The sequence below is a fragment of the Lutjanus erythropterus genome, chromosome 18 (genome assembly GCF_056507025.1).
Source record: "Lutjanus erythropterus isolate fLutEry1 chromosome 18, fLutEry1.hap2, whole genome shotgun sequence".
NCBI lineage: Eukaryota > Metazoa > Chordata > Actinopteri > Lutjaniformes > Lutjanidae > Lutjanus > Lutjanus erythropterus.
This window is the reverse complement of record NC_139334.1, coordinates 23,493,588-23,514,906: the sequence shown is the minus strand read 5'-3', so window position 1 is coordinate 23,514,906 and position 21,319 is coordinate 23,493,588. Positions and strand designations below refer to the sequence as shown.

The 21,319-nt window shown below is 38.6% G+C and overlaps 3 protein-coding genes across 3 annotated transcripts in view; 2 read left to right on the top strand and 1 right to left on the bottom strand.

The window, feature by feature from the left end:
• Positions 1-10,112, top strand: part of syne1b (spectrin repeat containing, nuclear envelope 1b) — a 101,500-nt gene extending 91,388 nt beyond the window's left edge. Inside the window, exons 135-144 of the mRNA XM_084742499.1 lie at positions 976-1,047; positions 1,838-1,965; positions 2,258-2,384; positions 2,550-2,761; positions 3,333-3,533; positions 3,637-3,765; positions 4,026-4,238; positions 5,786-5,878; positions 6,820-6,878; positions 9,033-10,112. Of these exons, the coding sequence (XP_084598625.1) occupies positions 976-1,047; positions 1,838-1,965; positions 2,258-2,384; positions 2,550-2,761; positions 3,333-3,533; positions 3,637-3,765; positions 4,026-4,238; positions 5,786-5,878; positions 6,820-6,878; positions 9,033-9,273 (1,475 nt within the window). The 3' untranslated portion in view covers positions 9,274-10,112. The remainder of the gene's footprint in view (positions 1-975; positions 1,048-1,837; positions 1,966-2,257; positions 2,385-2,549; positions 2,762-3,332; positions 3,534-3,636; positions 3,766-4,025; positions 4,239-5,785; positions 5,879-6,819; positions 6,879-9,032) is intronic.
• Positions 10,103-15,176, bottom strand: ccdc170 (coiled-coil domain containing 170). The gene is made up of 8 exons (XM_084742500.1): positions 15,019-15,176; positions 14,672-14,854; positions 13,937-14,239; positions 12,590-12,769; positions 12,331-12,504; positions 11,849-12,091; positions 11,427-11,630; positions 10,103-10,583 (listed from the first exon to the last, which is right to left on the bottom strand). The coding sequence occupies exons 1-8, from the start codon at positions 15,043-15,045 to the stop codon at positions 10,305-10,307; spliced, it is 1,593 nt and encodes a 530-aa protein (XP_084598626.1). The 5' UTR covers positions 15,046-15,176; the 3' UTR covers positions 10,103-10,304.
• A 900-nt stretch (positions 15,177-16,076) lies between these two features.
• Positions 16,077-21,077, top strand: rmnd1 (required for meiotic nuclear division 1 homolog). The gene is made up of 12 exons (XM_084743047.1): positions 16,077-16,273; positions 16,658-17,119; positions 17,202-17,307; positions 17,394-17,469; positions 18,127-18,166; positions 18,857-18,957; positions 19,051-19,157; positions 19,253-19,317; positions 19,450-19,526; positions 19,835-19,955; positions 20,073-20,189; positions 20,461-21,077. The coding sequence occupies exons 2-12, from the start codon at positions 16,685-16,687 to the stop codon at positions 20,491-20,493; spliced, it is 1,278 nt and encodes a 425-aa protein (XP_084599173.1). The 5' UTR covers positions 16,077-16,273; positions 16,658-16,684; the 3' UTR covers positions 20,494-21,077.
• Positions 21,078-21,319: the final 242 nt, after the last annotated feature.

Below are 21,319 nucleotides of genomic sequence, written 5' to 3'. Positions count from 1 at the left end.
AATATTTTCCTTCTTTATGGTCCAATTCATCATCTTGCAACCCCTTGCATCAGTACAGCTCAAGTGTACTAAAGAAATACACTAAATGCCAGTGCTAAGGTGTTGTCTGACTCTGACCTTTGCTCCCTGCAAGGAGATTACAGGGACTGAATGTCATCAAGACTAGGTAACCTGAGATAACTGGTACAAAATGAATATCTTGGAAAAATCAGTTGTAGTCTCCTAAAAAAAAACAAAATAAACACTAAGATGCTCCTCCAAATTGCAAGTTAAACAATTTGTAATCTATACAAAATGTATGTTGATTGCAATAGATGCAAAATATAAATAATATTTAGAAGATAAAAGTTATAAAAGCTGTAAGATATAAGTCCAACAGGAAAAGTTTTACATTCAGTAAAATTTGTTTTGAAGTAATCTCGATTATAACTTTCACCTCTTCCAAGAACATTTTAATCTTTCTCTGTTGCCAAATACAATGAAGCTCCTCTAGTTTTCATACTTTTTGTGTATGTATCTGGTATGTTTTTATATATCAGTTTATTTCGACCAGTGTCACATATGTCCACATTAACCATTTATACTGAATTTAAGGCTTGTATTTATTGATTTAGAGTGAGCAATAGCACAAATTTCAAGTACAATTAATTCCACTGGGGAACCTGGATCTGATTGGCTTTTAAGGCTTGAAGTCTTTCTGTACAAAGGTGACCTCATACAATAACTCTTTAGCCAAAGCCTGTCCCTAATACTGTTGATGTGATTTGTTCTATACAGTGAATGGGTAAGCTGTGGCACACAATAGATTGTCATTGTATTGTATTTTCCTGTAACTGATAACTTGTGGCAAATATGTGGTGGTGAATCATAAAAAAAGGTTAAAAACAGCAGATAACTACCAGGTTAATCAGCTGATGGAGTCAAACAGTGTAATGCCCGCTGCTGAATGTGTGTACTGTATAATGTTTCTTCCAGATGTAGTCATCCCAGAGAGCCCTGAGGCCTATGTTAAACTTACAGAACAAACACTCAACAGGTCCTCCACTGGTAGGCAACAGCAGACCCCAGCATGACACAAAATGTTTGGGGCCAGAATTAACAGCTGCACTCTGAGTGACACCTCACTTGTAGCCTAATCACCGGCTTGGACTTTGATTTGAGTTGATTTCCTCTCTTATACACACTTTGGGCACACACGGTAACCGATGGCAACACTTTCTAACACTGGGGGTTAGGGTCAATTCCATTTTTATCTCTTCAATTCACTGGTTCTGCCTTTGTCTCTAATTCAGCAGAACCGAAATGGAATTCAGCCTAACCCTTCTTTCTAACCGGCTTTCTTACTTTTGTTTGCAGTGTGCTGTGTAGCTAACCACTTTGGATTTTTTTCATGTGCATTTTATGTTTCAGAAAAGCATGTTGTTTTATTGTCACAGTGAACAAGTCTGAGCTCTGAACTTCTTGCTGAAGGGATTGCAGATTTGTTTTAAGTAAAGTTTTCATAGGCTCCGTTCATACAGAGACTCATCGCGCAAGAAAAATGCTTTTGAACTTTCAAATGAAGGATTCAACTCTTAGTGTAAGAAGGACAGGAGTGCGTGAGGTGGAAAAAAAATTACTTCTTTTTAGGAAATGCAGATACGATCACTTGTCAGGCTGCGGCAGGCACCCTCGCCGTTTGACAATCTGCGTTTCTCCTTCTTTCAACTCATTTTTCGCACTCCGCATGTTGTGTTTCTGTCTGAACGGGTCTTATCTTTTCTTGGGGTGTAAAGTATATTTGACTGAATATTTGATCATGATCTGCAAAGATGACAACTTGATATTGTGTCTACAGGGGAGGTTGCCTCTATGGACTCACATATTCACCCCCTGGATGTCAGCCGCTTCCACCTGCAACAAACAGACAGCAGCCGCAGTCGCACACCCATAAGCACGGAAGTGGATGCCTCGTACATGGGATACGTATGTGTTACTCTTATGGCTAAATGACTACTGCTAGCCAAAAAAAACCACTTTATTAAATCTCTTTTGCAACAAACTATATAGAAAGTGATAATTAATTCTTGGTCTATCTATATGTAACAACCATCACTGGTATGAAACTTAAAAAGCTTGTTAGCTTGTTAGCCAATTATATTACTTTCACCTTTAAAGTAGTAATTACTTGATTATCCAGTTGAAAAATCTTTCCTGAAATATGTAACATAATCTGTTTACACTAATATGTGTAAGTTAACACAAATCCATTCTGCAGATGCGGCTGCTGGGTGAGTGTCGTGGCAGCATTGACACAGTTAAGAGGATGGGCTTTGAGCTGAAGGAGGAGGAAGACACGGTGTCTGGACTGGCAGATCCAAGCAGCTCAGAGTCCCAGACATCAGGTAATATTACACCACCTATCTTGCATGCATAAATCCTACATTAACACACATTTTAAATTAATGTATATGGACAGAAAAGGCTGAAATGTGTAAATGTTGCCAGGCTTTTGTCCAGTGGGACACAGCTCTGATGAATTATTTTATCTCTTACATGCTGTAATCTAGGAGTGATTGAGCGCTGGGAGCTCCTGCAGGCTCAGGACCTCAGCAAAGAAATGCGCACAAAGCAGAACCAGCAGCAGTGGCAGCAGCTGAACTCTGACCTGAACAATGTGTGGACTTGGCTGGCAGAGACAGAGGAAGAGCTGGAGCAGCAACGGAGGCTGGACCTCAGCACAGACATCCAAACGATTGAGCAGCGCATCAAAAAGCTCAAGGTATTGTTGTTCTCTTTTTGGTTTGCTTGTTTACTTTAAATTATATATCATTTTGTACATGACAGTTTTTCCTTTCTTATATGTTTGCTTGTCTCTTCTTCTGTTAAAGCAAATATATATAATATTAAGATAGCAGAAATAATGCATTGTAAACAATCTGATCTTTTGTTGTTTCTTACAATGAATAACTTTTTTAAAAATGTCCTAGAGATGTAGGTATAGTCCTTAAAAATTGATTGACAGACCATCTTGACAGCTTTATCACTTTCCACTTTCTACTGGTTAAGTTGGAATCAAACATTGTTTTAAGATTATTTACCATATCCTAGTTCTGTTGTCATAATTCTGGCCACTCAATCAGCTTCCTGATTGATTAAAAATTTGATAAGAGGTTCAACTTTGTAACTTGATGCATGTGGTCTTTATTGGTTTACACATCTAAGACCAAGTCCTTTTATTGGTTCTTTATATTGTTGTCAAAATGAGATATTTTTTCTCTTTGTGACATCCTCTGTAAGTTGCTCTGGATGGGTGCCTTCATTAACTGTAAAATGTAAATGTTTGCCAACAGGAGCTGCAGAAGGCGTATGACAAACGCAAGGCCATTGTGCTGTCCATCAACCTGTGCAGCGCTGAGTTTGTGCAATCAGACACTGAGGAGTCCCGAGAGCTGCAGGCCAAACTGAAAGACATGAACAACCACTGGGACAAACTGGGCAGTTCACTGGAGGAGTGGAGGTCTTCATTACAGGAGGCTCTTATGCAGTGTCAAGTAGGTGCCATGCATCATCTTTAGATCCTCAAATTAACACAGAGGGGCTTAATGGACGAGTAGCTCAGTTCTACAGTTGAGTTTCTACTTTCCTTCTTAATAGGACTTCCATGAGATGAGTCATGGTTTGCTGCTCTGGTTAGAAAACATCGACCGCAGGAGGAATGAGGTGGTTCCCATTGACCCCATCCAGGACAGTGACACTCTCCATGAGCATCATAAAACACTTACGGTACTAACCTGCAAATATATAAATATGAGTATGATTAGTTCAACATTTAACACGAACACTGTTCTTAGTGTTGACCATTAATGTGCAATGAACATTACATAATACAGATTTCTTTTTTAAATCATTGATTGAATCACAAATAAAAGTATAAAATCTGACCAAAAACTTAATTTAAGAGGGATTTCCTCCTTTGACTGTGTGAATAATTATAGTTCTCCTGTTGTTGTAGAATTCATGTCTCAAATTCACAATCTCCACAGCAAATCCGCCAGGAGCTGCTGGACTCCCAGCTCAAAGTCGCCTCGCTGCAGGACATGTCCCTCCAGTTGCTGGTCAACTCTCAGGGCAGCGACTGTCTGGAGGCCAAAGAGAAGGTTCATGTCATCGGGAACCGCCTCAAACTGCTGCTAAAGGAAGTGACCCGCGACCTCAGAGAGCTCGCCAAGATCCTGGACATCACAAGCAGTCAGCAGGTAGATCTTCACTTACCTGATACTTGTGTCATTTTGGATATGGTTATTAGTTTTTGAGATTTTATTTTTTTGTACATGGTTCCTTTATATCAGGGGTCTGCATTTATCTTTAATTATGGTGCATTTTTTTCTAGCATTGTTTGTTTTACAGGCACAGTCAGAAGATAGAACTGTATGTATGTTTATTTCTTTGAATTGAATTGAATTAAATTAAAATTAAATTAAATCCTGTCTATTTAGTTTATTTTATGTATCAAAAGGCAGATTTTATTTATCTCATCAGCCAATAAGGGCTAACAGAGTTTACAGCAGCTTATTTTTACTGTTCATTTGGCAAAATGAATAGTGTGTTGCACTACAAGACAAGAGATGTAATTGATCCCCACACAATAAACAACTTATGTCCAATTGTGCCTAAATTCTCAGACCATGAGAATTGTGCATAAATTCAAGGGATACTTCTTTCATTTAAATTAACTGGATTATATTGTTTATCTGTGTTATTCATCTCCTAACAGTGCAGTTTTATATTTAATTCAGGGGCGCCGCCAGGGGGGGAAAGTTAGGACGATTCTAAGGGCCCGGGCCTGACAGGGGGCCCTTTGAGGGCTATCAATATTATTCTAATATTATTATCTATCTAATCTTTCAGGGGGCCCAAGATTTCTGGCAGCACCCCTGATTTAATTTGTTTCCTAAAGTAGATTTATGAAAAGACATGTTAAAGTTTTGATATTAACTATAAAAAAGGACTTAAGCTTTCAACAAGGGGTTAGATATTCTGCAGGAAATAGTAGTCTAGATCTTTTTTTTTGTTCATATGTGACTTAAATCTTTGCTTTTTCATAACAGCACAAGTTTCATTGAATCTGATCTCCTCAATTCTGATTTGGGCCACTTTCATATGCAGTCCTAAATCAGACACAGGTCAAATTTTGAACTGTCATATCAACTTTGACGTCACTCTAGAGCCTCTCAATGAGTACAAACAGACGACAGCTGCAACAGAGGTAGTCAGCGGAGGGACACTGAGTTGTTAGACTCATAAGTATTTGGGGTGACACGTCTGTACAAGCAAAACTTGAGGGGTTGTATTGTAACAGGTCTGTGATTGAAAGCATAGTGAAGAAAATGGCCAAACACAGAAAAGCGTAGCTGCAGTCAGAGAAAAATTATGCGCCTAAACACCAAGTTTAAACAAGCTGAAGACTCAAACCAACAAAGCGGTCTTACTGAACTTGCTTCCAGACGACAGTGTGCTGCATGTGACGTCTTTGTTGTTGTTCATTTGCGCATGCAGTTCAGTTCAGGACTGTGACCATTTTATACTGGAATTTGATATTGGCCACATTTACGAAATGATTTGAAAAGCCAAACAAAAATAAATTGTATCTGAGCAATAAATCTAAATTGAGCAATCAGGCTTGCAGTGTGAATATAGCTTTTGTTGAAGGGCCAGATTCGCCTACCACTGTCTGATACTCAACATGTCTCTCACTGTCTCTTTCTTGCTTTCTCTATCTTTGTGTAAATGTTTCCTTTCTCAGGATCTGTCATCTTGGTCGTCTGCCGATGAGCTGGACACGTCCGGCTCCCTCAGTCCTGTATCAGGAAGAAGTACACCGAGTCGGCGACGATCGGTAACGTACACACCCGCCTGTTCACACTGCTCTGTGAGAAGCCAGGTGTTCGGTTACCCCTCTGAGACCATGCATACAGTAACTTGTGCCCCAAGTGCCCCGTTGAAGGCCATACTCACCCCCTGTCATCCCAAGATCTCTCCTCTCTACACCTCCACAACCTGCTTTACACTCCCTCCCTCTGAAATCAGAACTTTTCCCAGCCTTTTTACTCTTCTTGCATGTTGTCTGTTCCCAGAGCAAGCCCTGCCAGTGACCGGGGAGTCCTTTCTTTCTAACTTTTTATTTCCTCTCAAATTACTTTCTCAGTTCTGCCCTAGTTGTCACCTTTTCTCTTCCAGCATTTCCACACTAAAAAAAACTTCTGTCCTACAAATCTTTTCTCCCTCTAGACTTTCCTCTAATTTCTTCCAACTCTAGTTTTGGTTTGATCCCTATAGTGTTATTCTCAGGAATACTGGCTATCATGAATCTGCTAAATTTACAAAAGAAGCATAGAAACTGTTTTTATGACGTAGAAATCATGGCATCATATTTGTTTTATATTGTAGGCTACAAGAATGAAAAAGCATTGTTTTTGCAGCAGCATTTATTCTTTATTTATTTAAAATATCAGTCCAAATAAGCATGTCACTGCTTATATTATGTGTATGTTACTAAATGTGGAATTCTTGCATCACATTGCATAATTCGTAGCTTCCTATTTGCAATCAGTTTGTTGCACTCACAAGCCAAAGCACTTCAAAGTAGTCGTGCACTTTGAAAAGCCAGAATCCTTGTTTATCACGGGTTACAAAATCTATCACCTTCACATATGATTTTGTCGCTGCTCTTCTTTTCATTTTTGGGATTTTCTTTTCATCGGTAGCTTTGTCTTGATTTGCCTGGACTGAAACATACTTTCTTTCTTTTACCCCCCCTCCCCTGTTCATTGCAAACAGCAACGGGGCAAATGTAGTCTGTCACAGCCTGGACCCTCTGTGAGCAGTCCACACCACAGGTACCTTTCTGTTGGTTTCTAGCACACCCAGAAGATAATGGAACTCATCAGCCCATGATGCACTTGGAGGCCGATTCATGCTTTCTAATCCTCCCCGAGTCTGTGTTTTAAAGAATTAAAAAAACTCCTAATTTCAGCTTTTAACCCTAGTGCCAGATTAGCAGCTCATGATAGTGAATTCCATCATCTTCTGTACGTCTAGACGCTCTGTGTAGGCTAGGTGACGAGGTGAAATGCAGCCCAGTCATCCTCGATAAAAGAGTTTCACAAGGAATGGTGCAAGGCCTCTTCTCCGCCAATGTCCTTGGCTGCTTAATATCGCTAACCAGAGGGCATTTCTTTATGTCTCAACACAAATACTTCTCTATATCTAACACTCCCTCGCTGTTACTGAGCACACACACTCCTTTCTCTCGAATTGCCGAGCCAGTAAATGTCTGCAATGAACAATGCAAAGGCTGCAGTTTCTCTTTTCTCTCTCGCTCTCACTCTCTCCTGTGTGACATCTCTTCTTCTGCTGCTGCTGCTATCTCACCGACTATCCGCCATCTCCCCCCACCCCCTCAGTCTGTCATCTGTGAGTCTTGCCTCTCAGGTCCTCATTTGTGAAGTGGTAAGGGGCACATTTGGTAACAGCACAGGATAACCTGAGCGTAAAATCATACTTCTCTAATGTTCATGCATTCCTGGAGTCAGGGATCACGCTAATGAAATTCCTTTAGAGAGTACTGCAGTCCTGTTCTCTCCTAATTTAAAGAAATAAATCTTTTTTTCACAGTAGGTAGGTGGAAGTAAGCTTCTTTACACTAATTCCCTTTAGCTTACCATTGTATCTAATCACTGAGGCTAAAAGAAGACAGTTTTACTGAGGATGATGGTGACTATAAATTATACAATTAATATGCTAAGCTTATGCTAAGTCTCTTGGCCTTAGCTTCATATTTAAAGGGTTAATTTGGATTATTTGAAGAGGGGTTGTATGAGATGCTTATGCATTAGTAATCAGCGTATTGCCTACAGTAGATGGCAGTTGACACGTCCCCGGTTTGGAGAAGCAACAGAGAGTTCCACCACGGAACCTAAGTAATGAACTGTTGTGGACAGGGTCAGCAACAAAATGGATTTGGATGGACCAGTGTACAATAATTTGACAAAAACAGTAATGTTACCACACAGAAGACAGACGTAGCTGGTCTACTGCTGCCTCGATTAGTTAGTTCATTTGTGTTATTGTGTCACTTTGGTGTTTTTACATGTTGGGGCATCTCAACTGCCCTCTGGGTGTAAGTAATACACTGACTTTGGATAAGTACCTCATGCAACCCCACTTCAAAAAATCTGAACTAACCCTTCAACACACAGACTTAAACTAGAGAGTGGTATCAATCATCTAATCTAACTGTCAACAAGAAAGCAAATTAACATATTTCCGAAACTATTTCTTTCAGAAAGCCAAACTCAAAGAAACTGTTTCTAATCGCTATGCTCTTCTTGCCTCGGCATGCTTTGCATTTTTCAACAGGACACAAACTTTCAAAGAGTCCTTTTTAAACAAATATCTGACAACTCAGCTGATACTTGCAGCATGCCTTTTGTCTTTTATCCTAACATCCTTTGCAAAGGAATGCAAGCTTACATATTAAATGTATTTGTCTGGTGTAGGATTGTACAGTATGTATGCCTTGAAAACTGTTTTTGTGACTTGTCTTTGTAACTGTGTTTATCCACCCAGTCTCAGTCAGCATGTAGATCACAATGTGAAACACTGTCCCAACATTGCTTTGAACCATGTTGGCAATGTCTTTCAAACCACAGCATGGTGCTTCAGTCAAGCACTGTCATGCAGTTCTCCTGTCGCTGAACTGAGATCTTATTTGGATTGAAAATTGGTAGACAACGTAAAGACCGAAGTGTAAAGAGATAAGGATATTCGATTATAGAGCAGTTCAAGTGAGGTTTGTTTATTAAATTAGACTAATTTAATTTATCAAAGTTTATTTTTGTGAGCAGCAAAGAAAAGCATTTAAGGTTGCGTTTATAATGTGATTACACAGGTCTGAAATTAGGCAGGATTTTATCTGTTTTCACAAATCGATGTGAGTCACTAAAGGGAAGTCTGTGCTGCGTTGTGAATGTGTGCGTGTGTGTGAGCAGGTCTCGCGCCGCTGGATCCGCTTCCTCCCATTCTGATTCGGAGACGCCGCCGGCTCGTAGGTCCTCGTTTCTGTGGCGCGTCCTCCTGGTCGCGCTGCCCCTCCAGTTCTTCCTGCTCCTGTTAGTGGTCTTTGCCTTCCTGCTGCCAATGTCCGAGGAGGACTACTGCTCTCAGTCCAACAACTTCGCTCATTCCTTCTACCCAATGCTCAGCTACACTAACGGACCACCCCCAGTGTAGGCTGACCGGACTGTCAGAGCGATTCATTTCAGTATTCTTGCATCAGTATGTCGACAAAAACTGATCTTCATCCATCCATTTGTACTGCAGACAAACAGCTGCCATCTACAGTTAATATCTTCGTGTGTAGCACATAGGATCAAGCATCTCACTATGTTACTCTGTGTAATGCTGTGTCGATTAAGGAGCATCTTTGGTGCAACAAAACTGAAGAGACTGTTTTTGCCCACAGAGGACATTTGCTGGATGAATGAACTGAAGATCGACTCAGTGGCACTGACGCTCTGAGGAGATCTGTCAGTGGATCGCACCAAAGTTAAAATGCTGAAATTTAGCCTGTGAATTTGCTTGTAACTCAAAAATTTGTAAAAGAAAAAACAAAAACATTTAATATATCTGACATTGCAATTATTTTTTTACCTGTATTTTGGCATGCCGTTTTATTTACTTACATCCTTCATTGTGTCTGTGGTAAACAGTCCATTTTTAACTTGAAGTAACATCGATTCATTCATGTGAGATTCATTTAAGCCAAGTCGTGTGTTTTTAATATCAAAGCGAGACACAATTCAAGAGTTTAACCTTTAACATAATGTAAGTCATCCATGGTCTTTATACATTTTGCTGTTTTATTTTTTAAACAGAACGTAAAATACGACTTTATGACTGAGAATTATGACATATAGAATTATTGTATATTTTGTATGACTGTCAGTTCGGTATCAAATGTATAACAGTACAGGATTATGTAACATGTGTATATAATGGTAAAGAATTAATATGAAAAATGTATGTATATGCGACCATCAGAAACAATGAATGCCAAATCCTCATTTTGATATTTGTCTTTTAATTTCATTTCTTTTCATTTCTTATATTTGTTCAGTGAATCTTTGGTGAATCTGACAAATAGGAAAACATGTTGTCTGACAGATCATTTCATACTGTATAAGGTTTCTTTTATATACTTTTTAGACCACATGGTATTTTTAAACTTTAAGTACAGTTTGGTGTAAGTTCAAGGTATAAATTTACGCTTCATGGAGGAGAACTGCATCTCCTGGACAAGCAGACCTGGAGGTTGACAGATTCAAAGAGGAGCTGTCAGGAATGTCCTGGATTTGGTGGAGATGAGGCCTCTGGTGAGTAGGACAGTGCCACGGCATGTTAACATGATGAAGGTGGTGGTGGTGATGATGATGAGTGTGAAGGAGGGTCTCCAGCAGTTTGATGATTTCATAATTTGGATGAGGCAAAGCTGCAGCATCCAGACCCAACATCTGGGAAACGACCATCCGGAAATCCACCAACTGAACAACAGAGAAATATGTCAAAGTTTTATTTTGAAACTATAGTCTGTGATCCAACTTTAAATATGAGTCACCAAATCATTATAACCTGCCAACTTAGTTACAGTCTTTTTAAGTCTAACATGAAAGACTAAATAACATTTTTGGAAGGGTTATTTGATGCTCTTTAAACCTGTTATTGACTTTTTGGCCACCTGAGGGCAGCAAGAACAATCTAAAACCACAACACTGTCATATGATCGCCTTTTAAATTGGTATGGCAAACACAACGGTTGCCTACTTACACCTCCAGCAGATACAAAGCAACATAAACATTCATTTGAAGTTATGTTTCTGATTTAAGTCCAATATTCACTCTCTTTTAGCTCTGTTTGGTCTCTACCACCTTTTACTTAGCAATAAATATGCAACATCTGGTTAATGCTTTCCATTGAGAAACAATAAAAATGCTTATTTTCCATGTATTGATCAAGCTTGCCAATTATATAATATTTTTTTAATTTAAAAAATGACCATTTGGGCCTTATAAAATTCATTATTTCAATACAGTTACAGGTCTGCTACAGAGAAGTTTCATAATTTGCAAAAAAAAATCTGCCATATTTTTATTATTTGTCTTAAGACCATGTGAAAATACCAATATATAAAATGCGTACTGGATGTTAAGTCAAATTTCATGGTTCATTTTTGACATTTGAAACAGCAGTCACAAGTAAATACTACCCTGTGGATGCAAGTGACTTAGACATTTGTTGAGATTTTCTTGTGAAATTTAAAATTAACTTTCAACATAACTGTTCAGATGTTGCTGAACAAATCTTTTCACCTTCGTGGTTTCCTCACCTCTCTCTCCCTCTCAGACAGCTGAGCCAGGCTCTGTCTGAGGGCGTTGATCTGTTTCTGGTCCTCTCTGGTCTTCTTCTCTCGGCTCTGCAGGTCTGAGCTTGTCGAGTTCAGCTTCTTCTCCACCTTGGCCTTCCCCTCCACCAGCTGATCCAGCCTCTTTTTCTGCTCCTGCACGGTCTGACTCTGTTCCATGACTTTACACTTGGCACGTCAGACAAAGGTGTTTAGTGAAGTTATTCAGTGGCTTTTTCAAATTGATTTATTGCTCTCAAATACTCTGATATTTAAAAATATATACAGTTACAAAAATGGTGCACACTTCTTCCATCCATACACAGATATTAACACAAATACATGATCAATTATGAGGTGAAAATGCCTCTAGATTTAATTTTGGACTGAATCCCTCTTCCCTCTACCTTGAGCTCATTGGTGTGGGACAGCTGGGCCTTGAGCTCAGTGTTGGACAGTCTGGTGGCCTTCAGTTCACCTTGAAGACGCTCCACTTTCCTCTGCAGCTTCCTGACCTCCAGGCAAGCATCATCCCGCTCCACAGCCAACACTGAGCGACTCCTCTTCTCCTCCTCCAGCTCTGACACCTTCTTCCTCAGGAACTGGATGTGGAGTCCTTTGCTCTCGAGTTGGTCTTTCTGCGACTTCAACTGATGGGAACATAAGTATTTTGATTACAGGAGTATCACTGGTCATGCAAACACGACTGTTTTGCATTTGCACATTTAGAGAAGAAGTTTGCTTCACTGCTGATATAAAAGTTGGTAGATTCATAATAAAATACCATTCTGCACACATGTAGAAAGCTGTGATTGCTTGTTTAGAGCTCCTTGTAATATCTAAAGATAATAAAACGCAGTATTTTTCTGCTCCACCACAAACTGCCTACCTTTTGCTGTAGACTGTAGGTCAGACTTTTGCTCTCCACCAAAGCAGTTCCCTCATGCTTGACAAGCTGCTCGACACGTGACAGGATGAGTTTTAGCCTCATATCGAAGCCCACATCCACAGCAATACTGTCAACCTTCGTCTTGTCTGACAGCTGCTCCAGGAACTCTTCATACTGTTAAAAAAAATTAATTGATAATTCTCTCATTTAAATACTGTAACTGTACTTTCTTTCCCCCTGCTACTATGACTTAACTCACATGCTGTTTGCTGTGTCTCAGACCGTCTCTGTGCATGTCTGCTTTTAACAGCTCGGCCTCCAGACCCTGCAGTCTCTCCCTCAGGTCCTGGACTTGCTGCTCTGCAAGCTGAGCCCTCTGCGTCCGCTCGCTCAGCTCCTCGGAGACATGAGACAGCCGTGTCTCCATCTCTGACAGAGACTGCCCCCAAAACACGTAGTAAGGGTGTTAGTGGTTACCTTGGGGTAGGAGTTCCTCTTTGAGACAAAGTAAATGTAGAGACGTGTTGGAAAGTAACTTAGCACAGCTTCCCAAACTCTTACTTTAATTATTTTAATTTCAAGCTACTTTATACTTTTTTTTACAATAAAATACAAGGAACTGTTATGAAGTAAATTAAACCACACAACGGCATATAAAATAAGTAAAATGAGCTCTACCACAGTTGGCTGCAACATTAAAATGCTGCTTACATGTTTTTTTATGTTATATGCTATGTTGTTTGTGTTTATTGTTTTTCTATTTGTGCTCATGTGCATCAGTCTGTATTTTTTAATGTTTTTTTTATGTGCCACCAACTTGCCAGGGACTGCAGATGAAAACTAGTCTGTATGGTTAAATCTGGCACATTTACATGATGCGCTCAAGTTCTCATGTTAATTAATGCTCAGTGTCCCTTCTAAAATAAAATCAAGAGGAACATAAAACATGACAAAGTGCCACAGGGTGCCCTTCCGGTGGGCAAAACGTGATAAAGTTCCCTCCAGGATGCCCTTTCCAAGGTTAATCATTCCATGTGAGTTTCATTAGAGAGGTGCACTAGTTATACTCACATAATAAAACAATTTTAAACTTGTGCAGGGTTTATAGCTGTTGCACCATAAATGCATCACAACTTTCTGCTCGCTGGTGCCCTTTTTAATTTTTCGCCCCTGTCCCTTAGACAGCCTGAGTGCACCACACTGCTTATACCAGAGTATTTTTTAAAACTGAGGTATTGCTACTTTTACTTATTTTAATAGACCCCTGGAGACACATTATTTTCTGATATTTTATTAAATGTTAAATAATCACTTTCCTGGTGATTGTAAATGTTACCCTTTACCCGTTCTTTACAGGTTATAACACTTTCAGTTCCTCATCTGATAGGGTCAAAACTTTAGCAACACTAAATACAAATAACTTTATTGTAAAACCAAAGTGTTTCAGTTTGCTGACTTCATCATCTTGTGAACTTGAAGGCCACAGGTGGGTCTCCTAATAAAGCTGTTCATATCACAAGTGTTGCCTGAGTTTTGACCTTTAAATTTCATTTCCTTCCTGCATGCACCTTGAAAGTATAGTCAAATCCTGACTCTCATTCCTCACCTTGTTGCAGAGAATATCCACTTGGTTTAAAACATCTTTCTCTGTGGGTAGGATGACACTCTCAGATTTCCCCTGCAGCAGGCCTGACACCTTTTTCAGGAACATCTGTAGTTTCTCCTCAGCTGCCTTTGTCTCTCCCTGGCTTGACTCTAGTTTTCTTTCAAGCTCCTCCACCTGTTTCTCCAAACAGTGTGACTCTCGCCGAGCCGCGTCTATGACTCTCTTACTGGCCTCGAGCCTCTCCATTAGAGTTCCCTTCTCCATCTCAACACTCCTCCTACCAACCGCCAGGCCGTCCAACTCCTGAAACACAAAAACACAACAAAGAGTCGCACCACATAATCCGGTCAAATATTTCATGTAAGATCATATATATTATACATTCAGCAATTAAAATCATAAGCATAGTGGGTATTTTATATGCTGATTCTAGTATTTACATTCTCAGTATAATTAAATTTGACTAACATTATATCAACAAAACAAATTAATCAATGAAAGAATCAGTATTTACCCTCTACAGTTTTATTTCCAGCTATGTGGAGGCTGTCTTTGTGTTTAGATTTTCATTTTGGAGAGTAAAACTTAAAGAAAAATTCACAAGGAAAAATGTAAAATCCAGTAAATGAAAGAAATTTGGAGACTTTTATTTTGGTGTCTGGGCAGAATTTTCTGATGCATTTACTATCAACTAACTGTATTATAAACTTAAGTTTAGAAGCTGTTTTAAAGTACCATTTTGAGTGCATCAAGTGCTGCTGCACTGCTGGCAGCCTTCCTCCTCTCTCTGTCCAGCTCTGACACCAGCCTGAGCACCGTCTCTCTGCTGGCTTTACACTCCACCTCACAAGACTTCACGCTCTCCTCCAAAACTCCAATTCTCATCTTCAGCCTCTCCCTCTCATGAGACTGGTCCACCTGGTCATTAAAACAAATATTCAAGAGTTATTCTAAAGTAGGACACTTTACATGTATGTGCATTTGAATCAAACATGAAAACTTGTTAAGCTGCCAACAAAATGCAAAATAGGAAATATGTGTCATACAAGGAGGTAAAATACATTTCTGTTGTGTAAGCATACCTCATCAGAGTTTTCCATAACTTCCATAATTAGAAGTGTTGCAGGACAGGTGAGTTATACTGTAGAGACTTGTTTCTGTTTTAAGAAGTCTCCTGGCAACACCAAACACAAGATATACCAAACTCCACCAGAGGGGGCGATGTAGCTAAAAAATGTCTGATATCCAGGGACTGTCAATTTAAAAAAAAAAAAAAAAAGATCTTTGGATGAAAATTAAATATCATTGATAGCCGCTAAAGTATTGAAAGGATGAACAAAATGCATGAAATAACATAAAAGACACAAAACAAGAACCTGATGATGATGATGCAGTTGAAGGTCAACTCCAGGGTTTGGGTATTTTTGCCCCAGATCAGGACTTCCAGGATGCCCTTCCTCAGGCACCAACTTGAAATTGTTACCATATAGAATATGATATTTTACTGTTGTTCATCTATCAGGTCATGAGCCATTTTCTCAGTCTATTACTTTTTGCATTGCATTGCAAAATAATGTAAGTAAACCATATAAGCTACAATCTCACTTTAGAGTTCACAAAATAGTAAACTATAATAGTAGATTTTTAAATTCTGAGCCCTTACTTGTGACCCTTGATCAGAGTTTTCACCTCTTTGAGTTAAGGCCTGGTCTGAAGAGATGAAAATCTTCAGTATGTCACAAGAAAGGGCACAAAAAATAGAGAAAATGTATTGTAATTGGAACAGATATATTGTAGGTTGCTCTTAACTGCAGGTTGGAAATCAATGGCCTAGTGAAAAATGCCAAGAAATTGAGATTGTTAAAAATATATAATATATCAGTCTTAGTCTGACATGTTTGTTAAAAAAAAGAAAACTTCTTCAGTAAATCAAACTAAAAAGGAAGTAGCGTTAAAACAATCTAACATATATGTTCAGTAGTTTCCCTCTCACAATCACAAAAAAGTGCATCTGCTGTTTACAGTTGTCTTTGATTATGTTAAATGTGGACTGGAGTAGCCTGGCTGCGACAGCCGCACAAAACCTGTCAGACAACGTTCGGGGCGGAAATTACGAGAGTTTTACGTCACCTCAAACAGGAAATAAGCGTCCACAAAACTTTATTAGCAAAAACAAACACGCCTCATCTGTCTGTCATGCAAGGTACCGTGTAGTTGGTCATGTGAAGTTCACTGTTATGTTTTAACAAAACATTTAGAGCGACTGACATTTTCTGACGTGTGGACCAGAGTTTTAAAAACCGACTCGTTTTGAATCTCGTCTTTTTCATTTTCCCGGTAAGCTAACCAACGGCTAACTCACTCACGAGCCACACACTGATTCACAGCAGCACGTTACCACTTCTGTTGGCTTGTAGTTCAAATTAACTCAAGAAATAACTAGGACCGTGTTTATTTTTCATGTATTATTCATGCAGTTTATTTATTTACTGATGGGTGAATCATAACGAGACTACCAGTGTGGATATTGAATGCTAATTTAGTCAAGGTCAGTCTTGCCTGTTTTTGTCTCCTAATTTAATTTTAAATTGGATTTAAGAGGCTCGAATTAAATATTTTAAGTGGGTATCCATGTGCTACTAAATCCAGGTTGGTTTACAGAGTTTAATTAAAGCATGTCACGACGTTACACTATTAAACAGCTGTTTTCCTGTGTCGCAGCTCACCTGCACAGCTGTTTATGTTAAGATGCTCCTCCGGACGTTGTGGTCCAGGTTGGGAGCTGCAGAGAGGAAACCAGTCTTCATCGGTGCCTCCACCAGTCTCTCCCAGTCTGTCCAGCCACGCAAGTATGAATCCAAACCCAGGACTCACTCAAACTGCTCTGGTCCCTGCATCTTTTCAAGGACCTGTTATTTAAACACTGCTCACCAACAGCAGGGACATGGGAGGTATGTTTTGCCAGCTTTAGGTGGATTTAAAAGTCTCAGCAGCACTTTAACAGACTCTGGGATACTGGCTAAATGTAGAAGTGGACAGAAGCGTCTTTATTCGACCGATCTTGTGAAGGCGATGTTAAAACCAAGTATAAAACCAGCAACGGTGCCTGGAAAAAGGGTTCTCAAAGGACCAAGGACAAAACAACCTTCTAGAGCCAACCAGCCACCCCAGAATGAGGACAAGGTGATCAGACATCTTTTTAAGTGATTAAACATGTCCTGCTTTTGTTTTACTATCATTAATTAAATCCTGTGTATCTCTGTAGGATATGATGCAGTGTATTGCCTTTGCAACAGCAGATCAGTATCATTTACCAACACTCTGCCATGACTTGATAAGCCACGGCTTCCAGGAGATAGATTTACCACGAGGTACGAAACTTGTCAATACATTGCAGCTTTCCAGGGAATTAAATGTCCATGCAACACTTTTTATGTCAATCATGTTTTGATTACAGATGCCTCAAATGTTCTGGTGATAAGCACAGACATGGCTGCAAAACCTGATGACGATGCTCTAATGTTCTTCTTCAGGTAAAAATAAAGCTGTCTGTTTTTTGTGTGTCTTTTTAGGCTTTGTCTTGAATATTATAACAGCCTTTTAGAGCCATATTAAGGGAAAAAAGAGAAAGAGAAATACCATGTTGAGAATAACATCAGAATGATATTTCAGCTTTATTCTCAAAATGCAAAATTAAAAAGATTGTCCTCCCATTTCTTACCCCTCATGCCGTTCATACTCTACTGTATGAATGTAATTTATCAGATGCTAAATTATTAAAAAGAAGTACAATATTCTGTTCCTCTAATTTGTTATATAAGGGGCTGGGTATCAAACCGCAATACTTTTTGAGTCCTGAAAGAAATGTTTATCTATCCAGTATCAAAAATCCTCTGAAAAATCCTAAATTGCCTTAAATTACTTGTCTTCAAATATTTTCTGATCTAAATAATAACTTTTTTAAATTTAGAAAGTGTTTTATTTAGACAAAATTCTTTCTTGCATCAATTTAAACAAACCTATGTACTAATAAACTGATGGAATTGGAACTGGAATTGGTACTAAAGCTTGAGTATGGTGTTAGTACTGATAAAAAAAAAAAAAACAGCAAAGATACCCAGCCCCAGTTATTGTGTTTTGCAACCTTTTATATATTTTTTATATGGACTGACTTTCCCTGTCTGTTTCAGGGAAGGCTCAGTAGTTTTCTGGAATGTCGAGGAGAAAACGGTAAATAAATCTTTATATATTTTGTCATGTGTAACATTGCATTAATTGTAGTTCTTGAGGGTGCTCCGATCAGGATTTTTGGGGCTCATCACCGTAAAAAAAAATGTAAAAAATGAATGAATGAATCATGAATTGACAACTGTTTATTCCTCTCTCTCTCTCTCTCTCTTAGAGACACAACTTAAACCACAGCAGCCTTTGCTTTGTTATTGGGAGCAGCTAAATAAATATACACTGTGATAACGGCTCTGCATCATGAGTCAATGATAAAGTCTGGAGTAGCTTCTTTTTGTTCTGGGAAGCTGAGGCAGATTTGTGCCCTTATTAGAGGAGTAGAGAGAGAGGGGAGAGAGATAGAGATCAGCATGATTCATATCTCTTAAAGCTTATTTTTCCTTATAAGCATGTTCGGATTTTTGCGCACAGCTTGTTTCTCTATCTACAATATTCCCTGCTGTGCTGAAAAGTCATTCGGTATTGTCATTTGTGAACATGCTGCCTGTGCAAGAGTGAGGAAGCTGCTTTTATTCTCCTGCCAAAAAACATGTAGCTGTTTGCTTCATCTGATTGCCAAAGTATTTAGAACAAATACCAGCCTATAACAGGTCGGAGCACCCTTAGTAATTCTTGTTTACTTCTCTGCTTTAGTATACGCCTTCAACAGTGTAATTTCTTTCACTGTCTTTACAGTTGAAAGGAGTGTTGAGGATACTGGAGCATCATGAGATCCAGCCCTATGAAGTAGCATTAGTCCACTGGGAAAATGAAGAGATTAACTACACTGTTGGAGAGTATGTTGATCTTCACTCTTGTTTTGTTTTTCTTTATTTCTACTTTCAGACTTCCTGTAGCTTCTTGTAAAATTTGTATCTTTTCTTCTTCAGAGGAAATACAAAACTTGAGTGCGGTAGCTTCATTCTGAGTGATCAGATGGATCAACATGAGGCTGTTCTGGAGAAATTTGCATTTTCAAATGCGTTGTGCTTGTCAGGTGAGAATTTCTAAATCATAAAGATTTTGCATTTCTTTGTGGTAACGCTGTGCTCAGTCTCGTCTCTGAATGTAACCTCTGTCTTTCTTTTCTAGTCAAACTGGCAATATGGGAGGTGTCCTTAGACAACTTTGTAGAGTCAATTCAATCAATTCCAGAGGTACGGTGGATACCTAACAGCAGGCAGCAAGAAATTATGAATAATTGATTACCTTTAATGATTGTTTGTCTGTAAGGCAGATTGTGCATCTGTGCTTCCCTTAATGCTAATGTCCTAATTTATTTTCCTCAGACGCTGAAGTCTGGCAAAAGAGTTAAACTGTCCTCTGCAGAGGTTATGAAGAAGATAGGAGAGCTTTTCACTTTAAGGTAAATTCAGTTTTCTCTAAATAGCAGTTCATCCAGAGTGAACTGAAAAAACCTTTCAGTTGTTTCTGACAGTCAACTTGGAACTTCAGATTTAATTTTTTTTTTTTTTTTTTTTTTTTTTTTTTTCAAGTTTGTGTTTTCCAAGTTATCAGTAACAGAAATTCGTTGACATCTATATTTTTTTGTTGCAGCTTGATTTGTCAGTTCCTTCACTCAATTTACTACTTGCAACATCTGATCTGCTGTTATTTTAAACTCCAGGATGACTGACTGTTTAAAACCTATGTGTTTACGTTTTCCTCTGACAGACACTGTATAAACCTGCGGTCTGACCTGCTCCTCACACCAGATTTCTACTGGGACCGAGAAAACCTGGAAAAACTCTATGATAAGACCTGCCAGTTCCTCAGCATCAACCGCAGAGTCAACGTAAATGAAGCTGCTCCAAAAAATAATGTGACACCAAAGTTTTAACACAGAGACTCAGTCTGACAGACATTACTTTGTTTTTCTTATCTAAGTTACAAACATTTCTTTTGTTTTTAGGTTGTAAACGAGAAGCTGGAACATTGTACACAGTTAACAGATCTGATGAGAAGCCACCTGAGTGAGAAGCACAGCTTGAGGTTGGAGTGGATGATAGTCATCCTCATTACTATAGAGGTAAGGATATAAGAGAGATCCTTGTGTCTGATGTGTAAGATGTTCTGTTTTGTACAAAACTGCCCCCTTTTTCAACCTTTTTTTAAATTTTATTTATCACATCAAACCAGTGACCTACACCTTGCAAACAATTTTTCAAGCATTTCCTGATGAATTTCATTTTTAAGCTCATTTGTTTGATTTTAATTTTGCATTACTTCATTTTAGAAAAGAACGCATACAGCCTTTTAAAGTTAAATAATCTTGTATCTATTGCTTGTTTTTCTTATAGGTTTTGTTTGAACTTGCAAAAATTATCTTTTAAACTGCTCCTCCAATAATGGACAAACCTGAAAAGGGCACTGAAAGCTCCAAAGGAAAAATGCTGCACTGTACAAAGGTACTTTGTCAGTGATCTGTGACACTGTTCTCTGGAATCATGAAGCGGACCTAAACATTTTTGAATGTCTTACTGTTCCTGTTTCGTATTTACATTTCAACTGCACACAATACATCTTTCTCTATTTCTTTTTAATTATTTCTTTACTGTTTTGCTGAAGATCATAGTCAAGGGTCTTGCACCATTTTCTATGCATTTGCTGCTTACTGCATTTTCTAAAAACAGCACATCAATGGGACTTTTGGGATCAGCTGACCACACAGTAATGTTTTCTGAGTTTTGTTTTCCGAATCTATGTGTTTAACGATGCTTATTTCATTTTAACATAATGTGCAAAAGTCTATGAATCTCATGTGACATTCTTCTTCTGACTGAAACATTAGCAACAAAAAAGAAAACAGGATGGTGTAATATATACATTATATATATTTAAATTCATCAAGTCCAACAACTCCATCTGTGAGTGCTGTGTGAAGATGCAATAAAGTATTTGTTTTAAATGTTTTAAATGTTTGTCAGTTATGTCACAGTGTTTGCATTTAAAATATCAGTGCATTGAGTAACTATCAGTTCAGTAGAACATCTAAAGCCAAATTATGATCACCACATGTTTCTGTATAAAATAATTTGCAGTACAATAAATACATACAGGTTTGAATTTATTCAAATAAAATATTTTATTAATAAAACACTGGCAAATATATATGTAAATATTATATAAACACAGGTAACTCAGGTTTATATTTTGTAT